The sequence below is a fragment of the Typopeltis vanoorti genome, chromosome 14, assembly GCF_054136105.1.
Source record: "Typopeltis vanoorti isolate ZY-2024b chromosome 14, IOZ_Tvanoo_1.0, whole genome shotgun sequence".
NCBI classification, from domain to species: Eukaryota; Metazoa; Arthropoda; class Arachnida; order Uropygi; family Thelyphonidae; genus Typopeltis; species Typopeltis vanoorti.
Genome location: NC_143562.1, coordinates 88656515 through 88680390, shown reverse-complemented (window position 1 = coordinate 88680390; position 23876 = coordinate 88656515). Strand labels below are relative to the sequence as shown.

General features: G+C 35.8%; 1 protein-coding gene across 2 annotated transcripts in view; it reads left to right on the top strand.

The window, feature by feature from the left end:
* IntS14 (integrator complex subunit 14) overlaps nucleotides 1–23876 on the top strand; it is an 87484-nt gene that overhangs the window by 19382 nt on the left and 44226 nt on the right. For both annotated transcript variants that reach the window (XM_090403791.1, XM_090403792.1), the window contains exons 3-4: nucleotides 1808–1978; nucleotides 10819–11335. In XM_090403791.1, the coding sequence (XP_090259917.1) occupies nucleotides 1808–1978; nucleotides 10819–11335 (688 nt within the window). The remainder of the gene's footprint in view (nucleotides 1–1807; nucleotides 1979–10818; nucleotides 11336–23876) is intronic.

The window sequence follows — 23876 nt, the reverse complement described above, 5'->3', positions numbered from 1 at the left end:
TGTGTAAATATTTGGATTTCCTCTCCCATATATTGTTCAGGCATATCAGTGACTGAATGGAACTTAAATCACCATTGGTCAATATCTTAATTACTGTTTTTTGTAATCATATAAAATTATCACTTTTAAAATTGATTAGTCACTGTTCTGAATACAGAAAACAACCACTTATATTTTGGAAAAACAATGAACGAGCTCTCCTTCTACAACTGAAAAATATTTCTATAATTAGCATTAATATAGGTATAGAAAACTCATAAAAACAGACTTGTTAAATCACATCAGATTTTTACTGTATGAAGTGCTACCAAAAGTTTAGAGAATTTGAAAACAAAAAAAAAATTACTTACCCTAACTCTTAGTTTCCACCATCTTTCTTTTTGTATCTTTTCCTTGGGCATGTATACAGCATTCCCAGCAAACTTTTCATGATTCCATGCATCCTTGGAAGTCCTCAAGTGTTGAGCACTTCCTACGATTCTGCCTAGATCTACTCAGCCATGTCAAAACGACACCCTTTCTACCAGAATTTTTTGGAGAAAAAGTTGCAGGGGAGAGGTTACACAAATTTTATTTTATTTTTTTTTGGGGGGGGGGGCAGAATGATTGGTGTTTTTGAAAGCCAGGAACTGTTGAACAATGAGTGATGTGTGAGAAAGCATGTTGTTTTCTCCACATCACTGTGAAAAAGCATGGTGGTGAACCCTCATTGTTCTTCCACATGACAATTGCGCCGAATACTCTCTCTTAGCCACTTCAAAACCACACAGTAAACCTTGCCGTTGACAATTTTACTAGGGGAGAAGGAATTCCTTGTGGTCAATACTTTGGATGTAAAAAAAAAAATTATCAACATTGACTTGACATTGCTGCAAGCTTAACATGCTTTTTTCATGAATTTGGGGACTTCCACTGCGATGACTGCTGCTTTGTCTCAGGGTCATAACTGTAAACCCATGATTCATCACCAGTTATGTCCTATGGATATGAAGTTAGGGTCATCTCTGGTTTGATCCCTGAACTTCTTGCAAACAGCAATGCAATGTTCTTTCTGGTCATTGCACATCACGCTTGGCACAAATTTTGCAACAATGCATCTCATGTTGAAAACATCCAACATATACGCTGAATGGCCTTGTATGACAGGTCTTATGATCTCCCTAACATCATGGATAGTTCACCTACAGTCTTCAAAGATAGTTTCATCACTTTTGTGTTTTCTGTGTTGTGTTTTGTCAATGGCTGTACAGAATGCTCATCATCATTGACAGATGTTTGTCTATCCTTGAAATGTTTGTACCAGAAAAAGGCTTTGATATGACTCATGACATTATCATCAAATGCTTCCTTGAGCATTTCGTGGGTTTCTACAGCAGTTTTTTTTTTTTTTTTAGGTCGAAGCAAAATTTGATTCAGATTCTTTCTTCTTAAAAATCCTCCATTCAGTTGGAGAAGAAAATGGCTGAGCCACTAAAACAAAAATGCATGTAACCCAAGAATGCAGATTCTCAGCTTGCCAGCTGTTGGCATACGGATTCACATCAGGTACTTCTCATCCCTTACAGTGGCAGAAGTCCATACTAGAACCGATTCAAACATCGGTTTTAGTGTGGCCTTCATGGCTATGGCTATGCACAGTGCTATTCCAATTCCCTGAACTTTTGAGAAGCACCTTGTATAATAATAACAACAGTATTGCTAACTTGATTATCTTTAGTCGGTTTTCTGTTCAAAGTATTACCCACAGTTAAGTATTTCTTATTTGCTCCTTTAATAATTCACTGAGAAGTAACTTTTTACCTTTTAGATGGCTTTCTCCTCACTATGGGAATTAACTGTACAATTTACTCGTGATTTTGACAGCATAAAAGAAGTGCTTATAAAATTAGAATGCTTTGATAAAACCTGCATAATGGCAGCTTTAGAAGGTGTAAAAAATGTCGTGATTGAAGAATGGGGAGGTTCTACACCATGTCAGGTAAATGTTGGCACACTGCATTTTATTAAACTAAATTTTAATTCTTGTATTTTTGAAATGTGTATTTAAATTTCACCAAGTACTTTTTTTTAAATAAGTCTGATCCAGTCATCTCTCCATCTTAGACAGCATTTTAACTAATCTATGAATGGGTTAACTTGTTTGCTGTTTAATTGTGTATTCAGTTTAAAGGTACCCTCAGTGAACTGGTGGGCAAATTGATTGTCCATTGTAACCAAATAATTGAGAAAACATATGTTTGTGCATTTTCCAGCATTATATTTCTGTTTATTTTTTACTTCTAGTTAATTTAGAAGTTAGATCAGTGACATAAGAATTAAACTAAACAAATAGGAATGTTCGATGTTTATAACATAAGAATATACAATTTTAAAAAAAAGAGAAATTATATGTATCATTTATAGATGAGCATTGCCAATTCACATAATTGTGTTAAAGAAGTGTAGCAGGTGCTGTGTTAGTAGTCCTGTGAAAATAGCATTTGCTTTCATAGCACTAAGGACATCCAAAGAGAGAGCATTATAGGTTTGAATCTCATTGCCAACCCGATTAATTCTTCTCCCCCCTCCCAGATCTTTCATTAGCTTATTCCCGAGTTAGTCGATATTTGGCATAGGCATTTAGTTTTTCATCCTAGAATCTCAGTTAACTTAGGAACTCAAAAAATTGACTATAGAACTCACACATAATATATATACTATTTAGGACATAAGATGGTAACAGTTACCCCAGATGTAATGTAACTCAGCTTGTCCTGTATATTTGTATATGCTCCAGGTGATGATCTTAATATGAAGACCGAAACGTTGGGAAATTAAAAGAGTTATTTATAACACTTAATAAGTCCATAATTAAGTAAATTAAGTAAAGTCCATAATTTCTCAAATGAATGCTGATCACCGTGCAAGACTAAAAGAAAGGATGGTAACAGTTAATTTATTCATATCCTTGAGCTTGGCTATCACTGAAGGTTTGATGAGTGGTGATTGCCTGCTTATCTGTTTCAAAAAGTTAGTTAGCGCTTAAAGAGATCCTGTGCTTACTCTTTTTAAGAATAAAAGACATTAGAGAGAAATGTTACCAACAATTAAAAGGGATAAATATAAAAGATAATTTTATTAATTATATTACATCCAACATTTAATCATTAATGTTAATACCATCGTGATGACTTAGATGTTTAATGTTTTATGGAATGAAAATAGCACAAGGAATGAATTATACATTTTAATGCTTCCATTATTTATGGAAGAAAATGTTTTATTGCTGTGTTCAAATGTGAGTAAATTAATTTTGAGGAGTAAAAACTCCCCAAAATTTATGAAACAGTCATTCATTCTTAGGCATCCTGAGTTACAACTTATACTTCCTACTAGTGCCCATAGAGGATGCACCTAACTAGGACTCTGAATTTTAGTTTACTAAGTTCCACTTTACTTCACAAAGTCAAATGGACCTTAGTAAACTGCAGTCTTATACATTTGTTTTAATTTTATATTGAACCTCGAAGATATCTGTGTGACAGACATGAAATATACACGGCATTAAACTGTTGTTTAATTTATTCCTTGTGCTGTTTTCATTCCATTAAACATCTAATACCTAAATCTAAACACGTGACATAATTAGGAGTTAAATATCTATTTATGAAGATGGAAACATTGTGACTATTGGAAGAGATTAGGATAATGTGGCAGTATCGGTTTAGAGATCTGTTAAACAAAAATGAAAGCTGTAGTGACATAAACTGGAATAAATACAGTAATGAGAGAGATAATAAGTAAATAAGTCTGGTAGAGGTTGAAGAAACTGTAATGAAGAGTGGAAAATCCTGTGTGAGAGATGATCTTTCTGTTGAATTGATCAGAACTTTTGATAGTACAGGATTGAAATGGTTATGCGACATCTTTAGACTGATCTGGAGAAAGAATTGATACCTAATGATTGGACCAAGGGAATTATTGTTCCAGTATATATATATAAAGGAGGCTCAAGAATGGAGTGTAGTAACTATAGAGGAATAACATTATTGTATCACTGTGCAAATATTTATGAAAGGATAACTGCAACAAGAGAAGAGATTAAAATAGAGGGGGGGTTTAAAGAAGTCAATTTGGTTTTAGAAAATGGTTATCAACTGTTGATTTGATTTTTGCTGTAAGGGAAATGATGAAAAGACATTGGGAATTTGGCAAAAGCCTATTCTTGATTTGAAAAAAAAAAAAAGGTTTGGATTGGGTTCGATGGAAAAAAGTCTGGGAAAGTTTAGAAAAGTGTCAGCATAAAAAAAGAAGAAATAGACTTGAGCAAAAATTTTATGTGCATATGTTAAATATAAGAGGTGTGTAAAGACTAAATTTGGTAATTCAGAGTGGTTTACACTTAATAATGAACTGTGACAAGGAAGTGCTTTATTTTCATTATTGAACATTGTGTGATGTAGGGATTTGTGCACACATTCAGAAGAAACGACAAAGGGAACAATGTGGCACAGGACTATGAGTTACATATTAATAGCAGGAAGAGTGAGAGCAGGTTTTAAAATCATAGAGTAAATGTTAATGGTATTAGACTCAGTGGAAAAATCTTGGAAGAGTTGTGAATACTCAGTAGATCTGGGAAGTATACTTTCTAGTGATGTAAGTTACATCGGGAGTTAATTAGGAAGATTTCACCTGGTGAAACTTTTTTTTTACACTGGAGATAATTTTTTACAGACTTACACTGGAGATGATGTGCATCCCTGTCTTACCCCTGATTTTACATCAACCATCTATCTTCCTGTATTTCCTTCAGTTCTAATTGCTGACTTACAACTTAAATATACATCATGTTTTGCTCTGTATACAATGTTCCATTTACCCCATATAATTGTAGTGTTTGAAAAGCTTTTCCCTATGCACCTTATCAAATGCCATTTCCAGATCTACAAAACAGATCCTTGTCATATTCCCATGATTTCTCAACTATTTGTCTTAAAATGAAATCTGATCTTAACAACCTCTGTTTGGCCTGAACCCAGCTTGTTCTTCTCCAAGTTAATCTTCCAAAATCTTTTTCAATCTCTTTTCAAGTATGCTTGCATAAATCTTACTTGGAATACTTAGTAGAGTAATTCCTCTATAATTCTTATATTCATCTTTATTCCCTTTTTTATAGATGGGTACTATGAGAGCTACTCCAGTCATCTGGAATTGGACCTTCTGACCAGGCCCTCTGCTACGGCTACGGCTAAAATTTTATGCCTCCATATTTAAGCATTTCTGGTTGAATACAATCTACTCCAGCTCCTTTCCGCATTTCAAGTTTTTGATGGCTTTTTCTACCTCAAGTATCGATATGTAATCCTCTTTGCATTCTTCTTGAAAATTTTCTAGTACAATTCTGTTACTGCTTGGTTTGTTTAACAGTCTTTCTGAGTAATTACTCCAGACATCGAGGATATCGTTATCTTCAGTTTTCATGTCACGTTTATCATCTTTGATTCCTTTTACAGTACTCTTTCCTCCATTTCTTAGCTTCTTCAATAGCCTCCAGAACATTTTGTCACTTTCTGATATTTATTTTCTATATTCTTACCAAAGGGCTGAGGGTGATTCCATAAATAGTCTTTCAAATTTGTATTTGCTACGGTGTATTACTGTAGCTTTCTTCCACCGTATTCTGTGGCGTGTATCCAGAGCATGGTCTGCAAGACCAGAATGGCTGTACTTGTGAAAACGGATGTAATCCTTGTGTTCAGAAATTCTGATATTCGCTGTCCTGCCTGTTTGGCCAAAGTAAGTTTACAGTTTACAACTGCAAGGGACCTGGTATACACCAGGTAAGTCTGTGGGAAGTGGTTGGTCTTTAGTGGAGCAGATAAGGGATTCCAATTTTTTGTAAGGCCTGTAACAGGAGGTCAAGTCATGTTTTTTTAAGATTTTGGTAATTTTTTCCTAGGTGCCTGGGATGTAGGGAATGGTGATGGATTTAGAGTAGTCCTTGTTGTGTGTGTGTGGGGGGGGGCTGTGGTTTGTAGGTTTTAATATTTTTTGGATTTTTTTTGGGGGGGGGGAATAGCCATTGGCTGAGAAAGTGTTGAGGATGTGATTTAGTTCAGTTTAGGGCCATGTCGTTAGAACATTAGTTTAGCCCTGTTGTATAGGGTTTTCGCCACTCCATATTATTGGGGGGGGGGGGATTGTTGGTGAATGTATCTGCCTGTATGGGTGGGTTTTCTATAAACTGAGAAAACCAAGGTTCCATCAGGCTGGCAGGTGACTAGTATGTCTAGGAAAGGGAGGCTGTTGTTTTCCTCTTTTTCCAGGGTGAACTTGATTCTGGAGTGTTGGTTGTTTAAGTGTGTTAAGAAGGAAAGGAGTGTTTCAGAGCCATATGGCCAAATAGTGAACACATCATCAATGTAGCGAAGCCATATGGTTGGTTTTTGTAGGGCTGAGGCTAAGGCTTTTTTCTTCAAAGGTCTCCATAAAAAAATTGGCCAAGGGTGGGGAGAGTGGTGAACCCATGGCTGTCCCCTCTATTTGTTTGTAGAATTTTCCCTGCCAAACGAAATAGCCTGAGATCATTGTGAACTGAAATAGGGCTGAGATATCGGGAGAAAATTTAGCTTGGATTAGCTCTAAAGTTTCCTTGAGTGGGACATTTGTGAATAAGGAGGAGACATCAAAGCTGACCATTGTGTCAGTATGTTGGAGTGTAAGGTTTTCTATGCTGGCTTTGAAGTGGGCTGAGTTTTTTTATGTGTGATGGTGTGTGAGCTCTTTGGCCAAATGTTTAGCTAATTTGTATGTGGGGGAATCAATGTCATCCACTATGGGACATAATGGCACATTTTCTTTATGTATTTTTGGGAGTCCTTAAATACGGGGGGGGGGGGGTATAGAGTTAAACGGCTTTAATCTGTTGGTAACTTCTACAGGCCAAGAAGTGACTTTCTTAAGGAGCCTGTGAAGTTTTCTAATTTGTGAGTTGGTGGAATTGTATTCGATAGGGAGGTAAGTAGCCTGATCTAACAGAAGAGCATTAAGCTTACCCGTGTAGTCCTTTTGGTTAAGTACTACAGTTGCATTTCCCTTATCTGCTTTGGTGATAACTAATTCTTTATTATTCCTCATTTCCTGTAGAGCTTTATATTCCTTGTTGGATATGTTGGTTTTTGGTGGTCTTGCTTTGGAGAGGACACAAGCTATATCCAGTCTTACACTGTTGGCAATGACTTCGGAAGGATAGCTTTAGTGGGTGCTGATGGTATTGAGGTGGCAAAATCAGATGTAATAGTTGAGTTACTGAGTGATCACTTTTCAAAAGTCTATCACCCAAGTGAGGATATCTCTGTACCTGTAGCAATAACTAATGTGAGAATTGAAGCTAAGAAATCAAGAGGTATTTAATATATTGCAAAATTTAAATGCAAACATTGCTGTAGGCTTAGATAGAATATCAGCTTGGGTGTTGCGTGAATGTGCAAATGAATTGTCAACCCCTCTTACTTGGATATTTAATTTAAGTTTGAACTCTGGTATGGTCCCTAGGGAGTGGAAGTTAGGCAAAGTGGTTCCTTTGCATAAGGGTGGCTCTAAACCTGCGGTAGTTAATTACAGACCAATCACCATCTCAGGAGTAGTGGTAAAAGTGTTGGAAAAGTTGATTAAAGACAAAATTCAGGATATGATACTCTATAGAGGCTAACATGGTTTTTAAAGGTAGATCCTGCCTTAGCAATCTATTAACTTTTCATAATAGAATGACATCTGAGTTGGACAAAGGAACTGGCTACACAGTGGTACTTCTGGATTTTGCTAAGGCTTTTGACAGGATACCCTATGGAACACTGTTACGCAAATTGGAGCAGATGGGAATGGATACTAAATTGGTGATATGGATAGGAGAATGGCTCAGGGAGAGATACCAGAAAGTGCTGTATGGAGGAGCCGAGTCCAGAATGAGGCAGGTGACCAGTGGTGTGCCTCAGGGCTCTGTGCTTGGGCCATTGTTGTTTAATTTGTATATAAATGATATAGGAAATGGCTTACAGGGAGATATTCAGTTGTTTGCTGATGATGCAAAGTTGGGTAGCACAATAAAAAATCATGCTGATGTTGAAAGTTTGCAGGATGATTTAAATAAGCTGGTAGAATGGGCAAAAGATAATGGATGTCAGTTCAATGTGGAAAAGTGTAAAGTCATGCATTTTGGGATTAAAAGATTACCAGCTGTGTACTACATTGATGGAACAGTACTCCAAGAGATTGATGAGGCTAGGGAGATGAAGTTCAGAGGACACATTGCTAAGGTGTCCAAGATTGCACATAGGATTACTTGGTTGTTGAGGAACACACTGCCATCCAGAGATAAAGAGGCTATTATTCCCCTTTATAAAGTGTTGATGCTTTCACATTTGGATTACTGTGCTCAGGTCTGGTCACCTGGATTCCTTGGAGATGAGGAGGCAATGGAGAGGGTTCAGAGAAGAGTGACTAAGTTGGTGAGTGATGTAAAAAATGCTCCCTACATTGATAGATTGAGAGCTTGTGGATTGCAGGGGTTGGTTGATAGGTGGAGAAGAGGGGATATGATAGAAACATTAAAATTACTGAAAGGTTTTTATAGGATTGATGCAGGGGAAATGTTTCAGCTGTGTGATAGTGATGGAAGAACAAGAAGTCATCCCTGGAAATTAAAGAAGAGTGTGGTTAACAAGGGTGTCAGAACAAGGTTTTTTGCCTGGAGGGTGGTGAATGAGTGGAATGCATTGCCTGACTTAGTTGTGAGCTCTTTGTCTGTAAATGAATTCAAGAAGAGATATGACAGATATTGTTTTGCTAGTTTGGGTCTCCCGTGGAGACCCAAACTATGCTCCTACTGACTCCATGCAAACTCCATGGAGTCAGTAGGACTCCATGGAGTCCTACTGACTCCATGGAGATACCCGTAATAATAATAATAGTAATAAAATGTTTCAACACTTGGCTAGAGGGCCAGAACAAGCGATCATCCCTGGAATGTGTGGTTAGTAGGGGGTGCGAGGACTAGATTTTTTGCTTGGAAATTTGTGAATGAATGGAATGGGCTGCCAGAATCAGTTGAGTGCTTTGTCTGTCAATAGGTTCAAGGGAGGTATGGTAGATTATGTGGATAGTTGGAGTCTCCCACGATGAGTTTTCGGACTCCATGGAGGTGCCCGTATAATAATAATATCCTTGCCATTTTTTTTTTTTGTTTGTTTGTTGTAGCCAGCTATTTGGTTTTTATCTTTTTTTTTTCTTAATTTCCTTAAGTAATTCTGTTTCTTTTTCATTTATACTCCTAACATTTCATGTACCTCAAAATTTGTTGTTCATTTTTCCATGCCAGTTTGTGCATTGTTTCCTTTAAGCTGTTGCTGTTTGTGGAGATCTATGGAGCTAGCATGGAATGAGGAGGAACTTGCTCCATGCTATAGCATCAGTGTGTGAATGTATTCCAAAGGTCAAAAGGCTGAATAAGGTAGGTGTAAAATGGATGAATGAGAGGATCAAGCATGAAATCTGAAAAAAGAAGGTGCTTTGGAGGCAGTACAAGATGAATAATGGTAATAATCAGTTATGTGGAGAGTATAAAGAGCAAGCCAGGAGAATGATTCAGTAAGGACAAAAAAAAAATGCAGTATGAACAGAAATTAACAAATCAGATGAAGAAAGTTTTCTAGAGTTCTTCTAGATGTGGCAAGTAGAAGGAAGAATAATTATGGTAAGACTATATTAACTGATGAAAACCAGTAGAATGGTAACTGCTATAGAAGGCATTGTTAAGTATTCAGTGATCAGTTTATAAGGGTGTTTTATCCTCATCAGGGTGAAATCATGAGAAACTGAAGTATACAGGACATAGGAGAGGATGGCTTAATTGTGAGTGAGCAGGAGGTATATGAGGACATAAATAAACTTGATATCAATAAGGGACGATTGGATTTGATGACATATTGCCACATGTGTCTTAAGGAAATGTTCCAGAGAATTGGCATGCCTGTTTAATAAGAGAGTCTTACAACAGCACAGGTTCCAACAGAGTGGAAAGAAGGTAAAATTGTTCCACACAGCCTTTGGCTAAAAATTATAGGCCAATCTGTATATCTGGAGTTGTGGTGAAGGTACTAGAGAGAGAGAGAGAGAGAGAGAGAGAGATTGCCGAGAACTTGGATAGAGAAATGGGATGATAAGTTTTATCAGCAGTATTCTCTATGGTTGTCAGCATGGGTTTTGTTAAAGGAAGATCATGTTTTATTAACTTTAAAAAAAAAAATAAAAATAAAATCCCTGTGACCTTATTGCCAAATTTTTATAATATGTAAATTTGCAGATATATTATTTATTTTATTTCATCCTTTTGTATTTGGTGGATATCTACTAATTGGATGCTCCCCCCCCTCCTCCTCCACAAAAAGGTAAGAGACATTAGATTAGAAACCCTAGTTTGCTCTCTTAGCAGAGATGTGATGTAAAAGATAATATATTAGCCAGATCTATAAAGCTGCTCACTTTTTTACATTGTACATATGATCTAATTGTAGTTTTATCATAAGCTATCTGTAATGTTTTTATCTTTTGAATGATGTAGTAATGCTCTGTATATTTAGCCTCTTTAAATTGTGTAATTTATGTAATCTTTATTCTGAGGAAGATGGCAACAGATATTACAAAACTAGTCTATATGAATAAATGAACATCGTACTGTGGATGTGCCAAAAAATAAACTGTAGAAGCTTGCAAATAACTTACACATTCATTTATGGTATTTTTTGTGTGTTTTGTTATAACTACAAATTTTTTTGTTAGGTTTTGTTGGTAACTGATGGAAGTTCTGGTATTGGCCCAACCTCTTTGAAGTCTTCTATTGAGAGACACCTCCGAAATAAGGATTCTGATGATTCATCTTTTCCATTACCACTACCATTTCCATCCAAAGTGCATGTTATTTGTGTTAACAGTCCAAATGATCCAAGCCTTCAAGCATCCCTTTCTTTATATCAGAAACTTATAGATTTAAATGGTGGCGGAGGACAAGTGTTTATTCCTGATGGATCGTTAAGTTTCAAAACAGTACAGCAAATGTTTCAAAAAGTAGCAGATATATACTATAAACCCTTCCAGGGCACACTTCGTTGTGGAAATCTTGTATCTCGTATTTCACTTTCACCACCTCCTGAAACTTATAATAAAGCCCATGATTTTGAATGGATAAAGTCAGAGATGAATGGTGATATAACTATATGTGGATTTCTTGATATCATAGATGTTGCAAGTCCTCCTGCATGGTCACGTCATTTAGTACTTCCTTTGCCAACACCTAAAGGTAAATAGTTTTTTTTTTGTTTGAATTTCAAAAAATCATGTACCATTCAGTCAAATTTATCTCAGCAAAAATAAGTTAAAACTTTTACCTCCTTATTTGATTACTTTTAATTATGCTGTCCTACCAGAAAATAACGAAGTATAGAAAAAAGATATAAAAAAGTTTCAATTGAAAAAAATAACCCATTATCCCACTTTTATATTGGTTTGTTCTTGTCTGCATATTTTTCAAAACAATTCCTGCTTGTTTAGTTCTCAAAAAAAAAAAAAAAACAGTTTTTTCTTTTCTTCTGTAAAAATTACTTTATTTTTTTCCTTACTAAAACCTCCTGTGGGACCATAAGCATGATTAAGTGTCATTGTCCAATTTCCTATTTTGAAATTTTCTATCACTGCTTTGCATGCAACTGTCTGCCATTCAAGAAATATATCTGTGCTTAGTGTTGAATACATTAAACACATATATATTTTCCTTTTCTTTTCCTGATCACTGCTGTTAAAATATAATATATTATAGTTATTATTTAGAATTTTGCGATTTGTAGTTGGCTTCTTCACTTCAATATTTCTGCAGTTCCTCTGCTAGTTCTATTTCACATTCCAAGGTCTTTATGTAATATTGATCATTGTATCAATATTACATAATATATTGGCAAGAGATAATTATTGGAAGTATTACAGGAGGAATTTCAAGAGAGCTGATTCTGAGGGTGTGATGCAAGAGTTAAAAAATATTGACTAGATGACATTAATTAATTGAATTCAGAAGATATAGGATATTGTTCACACTTTACTGTCTAAGTATATCTATAGAACTAAAATTCATAATAAATCTGAGGAATAATGAGAAACTTCAGAAATAATCAAGTATTCAAAAAAATATGTTATAAGAAAAAAAAAGCTATGGAAATAGTATAGATATAAGTGATAAGTGTTAACAAATTGTTAAAGATTGTAAAGCAAAATGTGAATTATAGCTAGCTATAATTAATATGAAAAGCTTTTATAGATGTATGAAAAGGGATAAAGATAAGAAACAAATTGAGAAGAACCAGCTCCTTAGGATTAATTTTGAATGATCAAGTTGGACTTGTAGAAGAATTGTGTATTTTGCTAATCTATACATGAACACTAGTCAATTAGAAAAGAAAAATAATGCTTGAGAAGAAAGATTCCTTTTCCTTATTATAGTGTAATAAGGAAGAGGAATATCCTAAGTTATCTGCCATTTGATAAGGTTGGAGATAAGAATGATATATCTCCTTTGTATGTTCAGAAATTCCACTATTTAATCATCTTACTGAATTGCTGATATTGGGTATACCCTTGTGATAAAAACTTGCAAGAGGATGGTTTTATTGCATAAAGTGGAGAATTATAGAATAGATCTTATTAGTGTTATAATCATCAACAGCCAACATCCTCATATCTGGATTTTTCACAGTTAATCAGTGATCGGTATGGATTCTACCACTCTCAACCCATGTCTGATCTCTCCAAGCCATCACCACTCATCTTTTGACATGTCATGGAAAGTATTGACGCTTGGTTACAATGTGTTTTAATTGTACTAGACAAGAAATTATATAACAGGCCTGTGTAGCCCTGCAGAAATTATTTACATCCATATTGCTAGGCAACCATAAGAAACACTGTTCCAAGTTCAATTCTAGTTGCTGACTAGAGGCACTTTTACTGAACCTTTCTTCTGCTAGTTCCCAAGTTAAACTCTGACACATGCAATTAGGTTTTTTCCCCCTCTCAGAAGCCTGGGTCATCCCATTCAAACAACAATATATAGTGTTAGAGTTAGAGACCACAAGATGGCAACATTTGTTTGCTGTACTCTCCTCCCCAGATATTCCAATTAAAATCACTAATACTCTTAAGCCAGTTATTCTGTAATTGACTAAGGGTGGAGATTAGCGCCCTGCTAGTTTTCAAAAGCTCTTTAAGGTTAAATGGCTCTTGCCTTATTCCCTTTTGGGAAATAAAAAGTGTTTTTTATTTGTCTTTTAATTCCATACTCAAGCATAGTATGATGTAACTTCTCAACTAGTCCACATGTATATAGAGGCTGTTGACTTCATATCAGTTGCCTTCGTATCCCATAATGCAAAAACATTATGGGAAGAGTCATTACCTATTCTAGTTTCAACCTGTATTGAGGTCTCATCAACAGGACTCAGACCCAAGGTTAAATCAGTGCAGAAGTTATATATCGGATATAACCTTCTTATCTACTTCAGTTCTGATCCCACGGCACCTCTGTAAAAGTTGAAAAGGGGGGGGGGGAGCTTTAGTCCATTCATAGTACTAATGCACTATAGGCTTACAACCTTTTGTACATGGGATTCATATTAAAAAAAAATGAAAGTGGAAAAATGACTTTGCTGAATGCAGATGGTATGCTTATGTCTGAAGCTGGTTTTAATTGTTCAAATAATAAGTGCTCCTTCTCTAAGATTTAACATGTTGGCATATGCAACACAGAGCATAGTGTTATCAGTACATTTGATGAAGAGAGAGAGAGATGCATGAGAATGAGGTTCAAGAGTTGTTGCATAACCTGGACAAAAATTCAGTAATAGGGGCAGATGAGATATCAGTACATATGTTAAAGGAATATTTAGCTGAAATGGTGAGGCTCTTGACTTGGTTGTATAATTTGAATTTTAGCTCAAGAAAGATCCCACAGGAATGGAAAGAATGCATGATAGTCTTGCAAGAGGAAGGTGCAAAAACCAATGTTTCTGATTACCAACCTATCTCTGGATGGTGGTGAAGATTTTAGAAAAGTTGGTAAGCTCATATACAGAAATGGGTTTGACAGATGAGTTATATTTTACAAGGAACAGTGTTATATTGGCAGTTATTTGACTCGTTTAATCCTTTATCCAAGCATAAGCATACAAAGTTTGCATATGAAGTATCTTCACGACTAGGCTAATTGTATATAGAGGCTGACTTCACATCAATTGTTTTAGTATCCCAAAATTTTGGACATATATAATAAAATTGACTAGTGGAGGGATATTAATATACTATTAATAATTGGTTATATGATTAAAATGTATCAAATAGGTAGAAAGGATCATTGAGTGATGCAGGAAAAAATTGCTTGACATAGATAGCAAGAAGTTATGTTTTCAAGGAAAATCTTCTAAGAATCGTATTCATGAGCTGAATATCTCAGGATTCTGGCTTTTAGGGCCTTTGTTATTTAATATATTAATAAAATATTAAGGTTCAAATATTAAGACATTTCTTTCTTTATTAAAGTAAAGGTTGGCTGAAGAGTCAATTATTTGGCTGAACTAATTTCTTTAGTATTGTAATCTTAAAAGATTGGAAGTGTGAACAGATAAGTGGAATCTTTTAAGGCACCTGTGGCATCACTATAAAACAACAAAATTATGCAGTAACCACAGTAATAAACTTTAATGAAAGTACAAATATTTCATACTGAAAATAACAGTACATCATCAGTATGTAGAAACAACAAGCAAATCAAAGAACAAAGAATACAAGGTATATACAACAGTTGGTTTAGCAATTAAAAACTGTTGCCACATTCCAAATGTTAAAACTATTTTTAATGTTTACATAAAATGAGAATCTCCCAAACTTTTGGGTGAGAGAGACAATCATTAGGATTTAAGTTTGGCCAATGTAAAAGGACCTCAGGCTTTCATATTTAAAACTGCTTCTATGAAGAAGATGAGCTTCATCCCACAGGCTACTATGTTTAATGTCACTATTATGCTGTGTAAGATCAGACTTTTGAGGTTTCACATATTCATAGTACTGATGTTCATTAATTCTTTTTTCCACAGAACAGCCTGTCTGCCTGAAGTATATCAAATTACATTCACAAGGGATCTGGTAAACACCAACTAAAGATAAAGGCAACAGTTTGTCTTTTGTAGATGGTGACAGGCGAGAAATTTTGTTGATTGGAAAATGTGGAATTTAGGTGATACTTCTTCAAAATTTTACCAATGGGTTCAGAGATACCAGAAATAGGATTGGAACCCTGCTGTCTGCTGAAAAATCCTTAGGTGCTAGAACATGGGAGTCAATTACCTGTTGGATTTGATGAGAGTTGTAACCATTTAATTCAGTTTTGATAGAAGTTCTTGTTATTCTTAATGACTTGATAATACTAATTTTTTGAGAGGTGTGATGAGCAGACTTTTGATGAATGTATCTGCTAGTAAAGGTAGATTTTTGGTAAACACTGGTTGACAACACTGGTTCTTACTTGCACAGCCTCAGGTACTCTGTCAACTAGCGTTTACCAGAAATATCTCGAGTTTCTTGAGGAATTCATTCTGTAGTTCATCTTGAGGAATCAAATTACACAAAATATATATGCCATTGTTATAAAAGAGCATCCACAAAATTGTCACACTGAACAGGTAGAAAGGGATAAGATGTAAAAATTAAGAATGAGGTGGGGGGGGAACTTACATAGATTAAAAAAAATGCATTACCTTCGTTCAGCATAACTCTAAAAATAACCAGGCACCTCCTGTAATAACAAGCAGATTATGCTTTGGTTTGCAAACTAGCTGATCACTAATTCATTTTTATTGAAGATACATAGCTAAAATGCCTAACTTTTCCTAACTATTTACCCCCTCCTTCCACTCTTGCTCATATAATTTTCTTCATTAAACTCCTGTGAATGTTCCTATGCAACTAATATATGTTGCATTTCCTGTCAGGTGGCATACAGTGGTAGGACTGTGTTTGGAGATCTCCAAAAGCTAAGTTGTTTAGTTTTAAAAAAATAGCATTACCAGTTAAAAATATTGTTAGAATTAGACTGTATTGGGAAGTTAATTAGTTTAGGTTAAAATTTTTGTTTTAAATATTGTTAATTTAGTTTTTTGCATGGTAAGTTACGTAGCGTGGCACATGACATTGATGCAAAGCGAACAACAGCGTCCAAGTCATTATTGTTTAAAGAATTTAATCAAAGGAACTTTGTGCAGTGTAATATCTGTGAAATGTATGCATTACTGAAGGATCTGGAATTTGGTTTGAAAGTGATAGTGGTGAGAAAGTGTGCTGAAAATGCTATGGGAGCGAGGATCAAAAGTGTGTGTCAGGTCCCAAGATTGAAGTAGTGGATAAAACTCAGAATACAATTGAATTCTATCTAATCTCAATGCTATCTGGCATGATGTAATGCCAGATAGCATTGAGAGTGAGATTAAATGTGACATGATTGACAGGGAGACTAAAAGTGTTGAACAAAAGAAGATATGACTGATGTAAAGAATGAAGAGTTAGCTGCAATGAGGGAGATAGCTTGGTTACATGGAGTGATACATAGGGCAAAGCAGGAGCTGGAGCGAATGCAAAAATGTCTGGTGAGTGGATCAACTGATAACAGAAAGAAAGAAGTGTGAGATAAAAGAATTGAGGACTTGATCAAGAAAGAAAAATCAAGGAGCAAGTGTTGTACAGAGATTCAATCATATGATCATGATGAGAGTTTGACAAAATCCTGCTTTCCTGGTGCAAAAATTAATGATATTAGTGAGGCTATAGAGCACAAAAATGGTAGGGTGAAAGAAATGATCTAGTGGCTGGAATGAATGATTTAAAAGTAGATAAGCATGGCATGAGAGAGAGAGAGAGAGGACATGAAAGAATTACTGGAAATAGCAAAAGAAAAGAGTGATAGAGTTAAGATAATGAGCTTTGCAGCAGTATGACAGAGTAGAGCTGAGAAAGAGGGCCATAATAGCAAATTACTTGATGCATATGTTATTCAGGAGGAGTGGTGTGGAGCGACTTTGATGGGCAAAAGAACTCATACAAGAAGGATGGTTTGTATCTGAATGGGTTTGGAGACTGGAAAAAGTGTTCTTGAATGAGGTGAAAGTGGATGTACAGAATCAGAGAAACTAGAGCTTTTAGGGGAGGGGAAAGCTGTTGAGTGAATATGCCGACTTCAGTGAGGCAGTTGAGTGTAAGAATGTATATAATATGCCTAAGTTAGTACCACTGGTGACACACCAGAATGGGATAGTTAGTATAAAGCGTCAGGATAGCAGTAGGCCAAAGGAGCTTTTACACTTTATGTACGCTAATGCCAGGAGCATTCGGAACAAACAGGAGGAATTTTTGGCATTGTTTGGCTCATCCTGGCCAAAGATTATTAGCATTAGTGAGACATGGCTAACAGAAGATGATATAGCTAGTGTGATAGAATGTGAAAGGTATAGTGTGTTCAAGGAGGATAGAGGGAAAAGAATGGGGGGAAGGAGTGTTATTGGCGATAGCCAATGAACAGCAACCAAAGAGAGTAGAAGTTCAACTGCAGGCTAGTGGAAATAGCACATTTGAGGCTAGATTGAGGCCAGCAGAACAAAATATACAGTTGGATGCTGCTATAGACCAGAGGATGAAAAAGATGATGGAGATAGTATGCATCAGTAAATACTCAGTAAGTGGAGGACAAGTAATTATTATGGGGAATTTCAACTATGGGAACATAGATTGGAAGGAGGAGAGGACACATGGGTGGAAGGAAATGGATTTTATGCAGTTACTAAAGGTAATTACCTGAGACAGCATGTAATGGAATATACTAGGGGTTCGAGAGTGCTCGATCTAGTAATTTCATCTGAGAATTTGTCTATAATGAATATGACCATGTTGCCACCAGTTGGTGAGAGTGATCATATGGTCTTGACCTGGGAAGTGGCTAAATGTGTGGAATTACAGGGCTGGTAAGTATGACAAGCTTAGGAGATTGCTTGGATTGGTGCCATGGTATGTAAAACTGCAAGGACTGGATGTTGGTAGTACATGGGAAGTGGTAAAGGAGTGTTTGAAGGAGGTAATGGCAGACTGCATACCTAGAGTCAGGAGAGTAAATCAAGTGGGAGTTAAATGGATAAATATCATCATCAAACTTGAGCTGGAAAAAAAAAAAAAAAAGAAAGAAAGAAATTGTGGAGGGAATTTAAAGAGAAATGTGACCTGCAGGCACATGAACAGTACAAGGCACAGGCCAGAAGGGTAACTAGTGTGGTAAGAAAGGCAAAGGCAGATTATGAAAGGAAGTTAGCAATGCAGGCTAAAGAGAATCCCAAACAGTTCTTTCAATATGCTACAAATAAAAGAAAGAATGTTTATTGCAGAATGATTTTAAGGAATGCCAATGGTAGGGAGGTAACTGAATCAGTCAAAATAGAATTACTAAGTGAACACTTTGCAAGAGTATATCATCCAGGTGGTGATATTGCAGGAATGACAGAGCCAAGGCTTATTAGGGAATTGAGGTAAATGAAATGGAGGTGCATAGCATATTACAGAACCTTAATGTGGATACAGCTGTGGGATTGGATTGTATACCAGGGTCGAGTTTTATGTGAAGTGTCGAGGGAATTGTCAGTGCCATTGACCATATTGTTTAATCTAAGTCTCAGCTCTGGGTTAGTTCCAAGGGGTGGAAAGAGGGGAAAATAGTTTCATTGCATAAAGGAGACTCCAAGACTGATGTAACAAATTACCGACCAATCAGCATATCAGGAGTTGTTGTCAAAGTACTGGCAAAGTTGGTCAAGAGCGAAATCCAGGAATGGATAGATGGAAAGAGATAGTGTATTTGATGAGGGGGGGGGAGCAATATTTGTAGGTAGGTTCATACCCTCAGTAACTTGCTCACATTTTATAATACAGTGACAGCTGAGTTGCATAAAGGTTAATGGATTTACAATGATACTGCTGGACTTTGCTAAAACTTTTCACAGGATACCACATGGAATTCTAATCAGTAAACTGGCACATGGGAATGGATATAGGATTGGTGAGATGGATAGGAGGGTGGTTGATGGTGAACAAAATATACAGTTGGCGTGCTGGAGGGTTCTGTTCTTGGACTGCTACTGTTTAATTTGTTCATTAACAATGCAGGAAAGGATCTGAGAGGAACTGTTCAGTCATCTGCTGATGATGCAAAGTTGGATAGAGCAATAGTTAATACAGATGATGTAAAAATTTTTGCAGGATGATTTCGATTAACAAATCATCCTGCAAAACATTGACAGACTGGGCAAAGGAGAATGGATGTCAGTTTAATGTGGCAAAGTGTAAGGTGAAAATTTTGGAGTGAAAAGATTACGAGCTGTATACCACACATTGGTGGAACTGTACTCCAGGAAATTGACAAAGGCAGACATGGGAGTGTTAGTGGATAGGGAAGTAATTTAGAGGGCACATAGCAAAAGTGACTAAAGCAGGACATGAGATCACTTGGTCAAAGTATTCCAAGAATACTTTGACAAGCAGGTTATTGTTCCTCTTTGTCGAGCCTTGATAAGACCCCATCTTGGCAGGGTCTTTACCAGGGTTTCTTGGTGATGAGAAAGAGGCGGAGAGGATACAGAGGCAAGTGACCAAGATGATAGGCAGGTCTATGGAATGAACCTTATTAGAACAGGTTGAAGATTTGTGGGTTACAGAAACTAGTTGATAGGCAGAAAAGGGGAGATATGATTGAGACATATAAATTACTGAGGGATTTTTACAAGATTAATTCAGGAGAAATTTTTCGGAAGAGGTGTGGTGGTGGGAGAACTCAGTTTCCATGAATGGTCTCTGGAGAACCAGAGACCATCCATGGAAACTGAGTAATGTATAGCTTATTTGTTGACCCATTTTTGTATGCAAGTTCTTACCACCCTATCTAAAATGTTCACCGGTACACCAGAAATACTGATAATTCAATGGTTAGACACATCAGTTTTTGCCACCATTATACAATGGGACTATCATACATTCTTTCTTTTCCTGTAGAATGTTTTCTGAGCTTAAACTCAAATTATACAATCAAGTTTTGTTGAACATTCATTTAATATACATGCTGATATCTCATCTGTCCCTATTGCTAAATTTTTGTGCAATAGGGACAATTTTGTGCAGGTTATGTAACAGTTCTAGAACTTCTCTCTTCTGCATTGCTATCTCTTCATCCAGTGTAGCGGTAGCACTATGTACCATATTCTTTACATCAGATTGAGAAAGCTTAGTAAAGTGAGCATTCATTATTTGAACGATTGCATCTGATTCTGACATAAGGATGTTAAAGCAAATGCAATCTGTTCTGCACAACACACTACTGTTTGCATTAATTAATGTTATTCTTCCACATTCAATTCTTTTTTTTTACTTACAGCATATTAATGATGAAGTTCTTTTGGGTTGACTTTAACCTACACATCCAATTTCTATCCATTCTCCAACTTTGTTTTTCTTACAATACTTGTAACTTTTCTAGCCACTCTTTATATATTTCTTATCTTTCATCATTATTTTCATGCTATTCCTTCCACATTCCTTCTTCTTATGGATCCACTGCTTAATAAGGTTGCATATCTATTTTATTCCCATCTTATTTGTTCTTTGAATTCTAGGGAGACATGCAGACCATCATTTAAGCATCTTTTTAAAGGTTTTCATGCACTGCTGATATTAGCATCATTATTAAGAGAGAGAGAGATCCCCAGGACGTCGGGGACTTGTTGATGGAGGCTACATATTATCTACCCTCTACACCAGCTGTCTTACCTTTTCTTGAATTCATTCATGCCTGCACTCACTACCTCCAAAGGCATTCCATTGTACACACTATTCTATAAGAGAAAAATCTAGCTCTCACTCCTGTCTTGACTGCATTCATTCTCAGTTTCCATGGGTGCTTTCTCCTGATCCTTCATAAAATGAAAAAGTCCATCTAGTATCCTGTATGACTTGCAGAAATTTAAGTCTCAGTTATGTCACCTCTCTTTCTCCTATTTGCTAGGGTCTGCAGGCACAAATTTTGTCTGTCTTCATAATCAGTATTCCATAATTATTTATTGATATCCTCTTTGCACACTCTCTCCACTGTATCTTCATGAAGACCAGACCTTACATAGTCCAAGTGAGGTCATATCAAGGCCTTTACAAGGCCTTGAAATGACTTCCCATTCAGTAACTGATACCATTGGAATGAACATAGTATTCTATTGAGTTTATCATAATTTCTAGCTGTTAATTCAGCATGTAATCTTTCCTAATTGAAATATCTATATATTTTGTTATTTTCCAGGTCAGTGCTTATATTCTGATCATCATACATGATTTTTGGTGTATAAAGGGATGTACCAGATATTATGATTCTAATGCTGTATCAATATTTTAGCACTATCTAGTACCCTCATCTGGTTGATCTCAGTCTTCATAGCAGTGTGATTATTACATATGAAAGAAGCTATCTTATTGGATAGTTAATAGTATTATGTACACTTCGCTTGATGTGGTGACATAATCCTTGCACGTGTATGAACTAGAAAGTGTCAACTTTAAATGAATTCATTTTAACTTAATGCTACTAACTTCTGCATTAAAAGACATTTTCTTAAGCAAGCTCTATGTCATGGAACAGTGTCAAAGTAATTTTTTGTATTCAGCACATATAGATTAAAATCACCTACTTAGGTTAGGCTGAAATCACATACTTTTCACCAAATGAAATTTCAGTTTTGAATGGTTATTTTTTGTCAGGTCTCTGATTTGATCAGTTATAATATTTCATTCTTCTAAAACACTTCAAACAGCATCAACCAACTTATCTTAACACCCTAACTGGCCATGACGTCTATAGACGTTCAGCAAAATCTGGATACGATTCTGTAACACATTGAATAAAATGGATAAGAAGTGCAATTTGGTCTCACTATTTCATCCACCACAGCCAGTAGAGAGATTAATCTTGTGTTTCTGGGTATTTTTTCCTGCCATTTATTATTTAATCTTGATGCTTCAAATATGGTATTCTTGTTTTGCTAAGTTTTCATTTCCATTTTGTTTAAATGACTATTCTATCTTAGAATAGATATTCTTGAGTATTAATGATGTCCAAGTTCATTTGTTATGATCTGGCCATTGATACCATCTGTTCACTGCTTATTGTCTTCAGAGTTCTCATAATTTTAGTATACTGTTTTTGTTTGAACTGTGTTATTTCTAATCCAACTCTCTGAACCATATTTTAAAATTGATTTGAATACTGTTTTATTTATATACTGCAAACTTAGTCTTTTATTTTAACTGGTTTCTCTCTCGTATTCATATTAAATAGCTATTCATTTTGTTTCCCGCTATATTAGTTTTACTTATTCTCTTAATTGATCTGTTTCTTTATTTAATTTGTCATTTTACTGAAAATAGCTGAATTGTGGAAGTGTATAATCTACTACTGATAATGCAGTTAATGCTTTCTCTTTTCCTTCCTGTTTTCATAATTTTTCTTTTTATTTGCTGATTTTCATATCTAATTTAAAGGTCATGACAATTAATTTGGGCTGAAGACTCTTGAGAACTTGCATATTTACTTAAAAGGATTATGCCATCTATACAGAGTAAAGCTTAATGTCTCCTGTGAATATCAGATGTTAATTCCACTTTCCTTAATGTAGTTTGTGTATATAATAGCAAGAGAAATAGCATACATCCTTGTCTACCACACCCAGTTTAATATCATACCCTTTCAGTTCCAATTGCCAGTTTAAAACACTTTGCTATTATTACACACAATCATCATCTACATCAGGGGTTCTCAACCTTTTCCAGTGGTGTACCACTATATGTAATTCAAGATATTAGATGTACCAGTAAGCAAATCTGTTTTCATACCACCCAGAAATGGCTCATGTACCACCAGTGGTATGCATACCATAGGATGAAAATCCCTGATCTACATAATCATATAATCATCTCAACATAGTTCTAAAGAGTTATTATAGAAGGTCAACATCTAAGCCTTATTCACACATTTCTTATCATACCTATCTTTAAACTCAGCAGAACACTCATGACTACCTTTTGGTAGTCGATCTGCCCATTCATTACTCTTCAAGCAAAAAATTTAGTTCTTGCATGCATACTAACTAAATACTTACCCAACTTCCAAGATCTATCTGTTGTTCTCTCCCATACAAAGTTAGGGTAAAGTTAGGGAGGTTATTATCACTCTTTATAAGTCTATGATTTGGCTACATGTTGACTATTGTGCACAGATTTGGTCACCTGCATTTCTTGAGGATCAGGAGGTGATGGAGAGAGTGTTCAGAGATGAGTGACCAAGCTGGTGACAGGTCTGTGGAATATTCCCTATGAGGATAGATTGAGGGTTGTAGAGTTTAGCTGACAGACAGAGGAGAAGGGATATGATTGAAACTTATAAGTTACTAAAGGGATTCTATAAGATTAGCAGAGAAGAAATTTTTCAATACATGGGAAGTAGGGGGAAACAAGGAGTCACACTTGGAAATTGTCTAAGAGTGTGGTTAGTAAGGGTGTGTGCAAACTAGGTTCTTTACTGAAGAGTGGTAAATGAGTGGAATTGGCAGAGGTGGTTGTGAGCACCCCAGCAGCGAATAGGTTTAAGGGGATGTATAATAAGTATTGTGTTAATGTTAATAGAGTGGGTCTTCTATGATGAATCTTTTGACTCCATGAAGTACTATCTATATAAA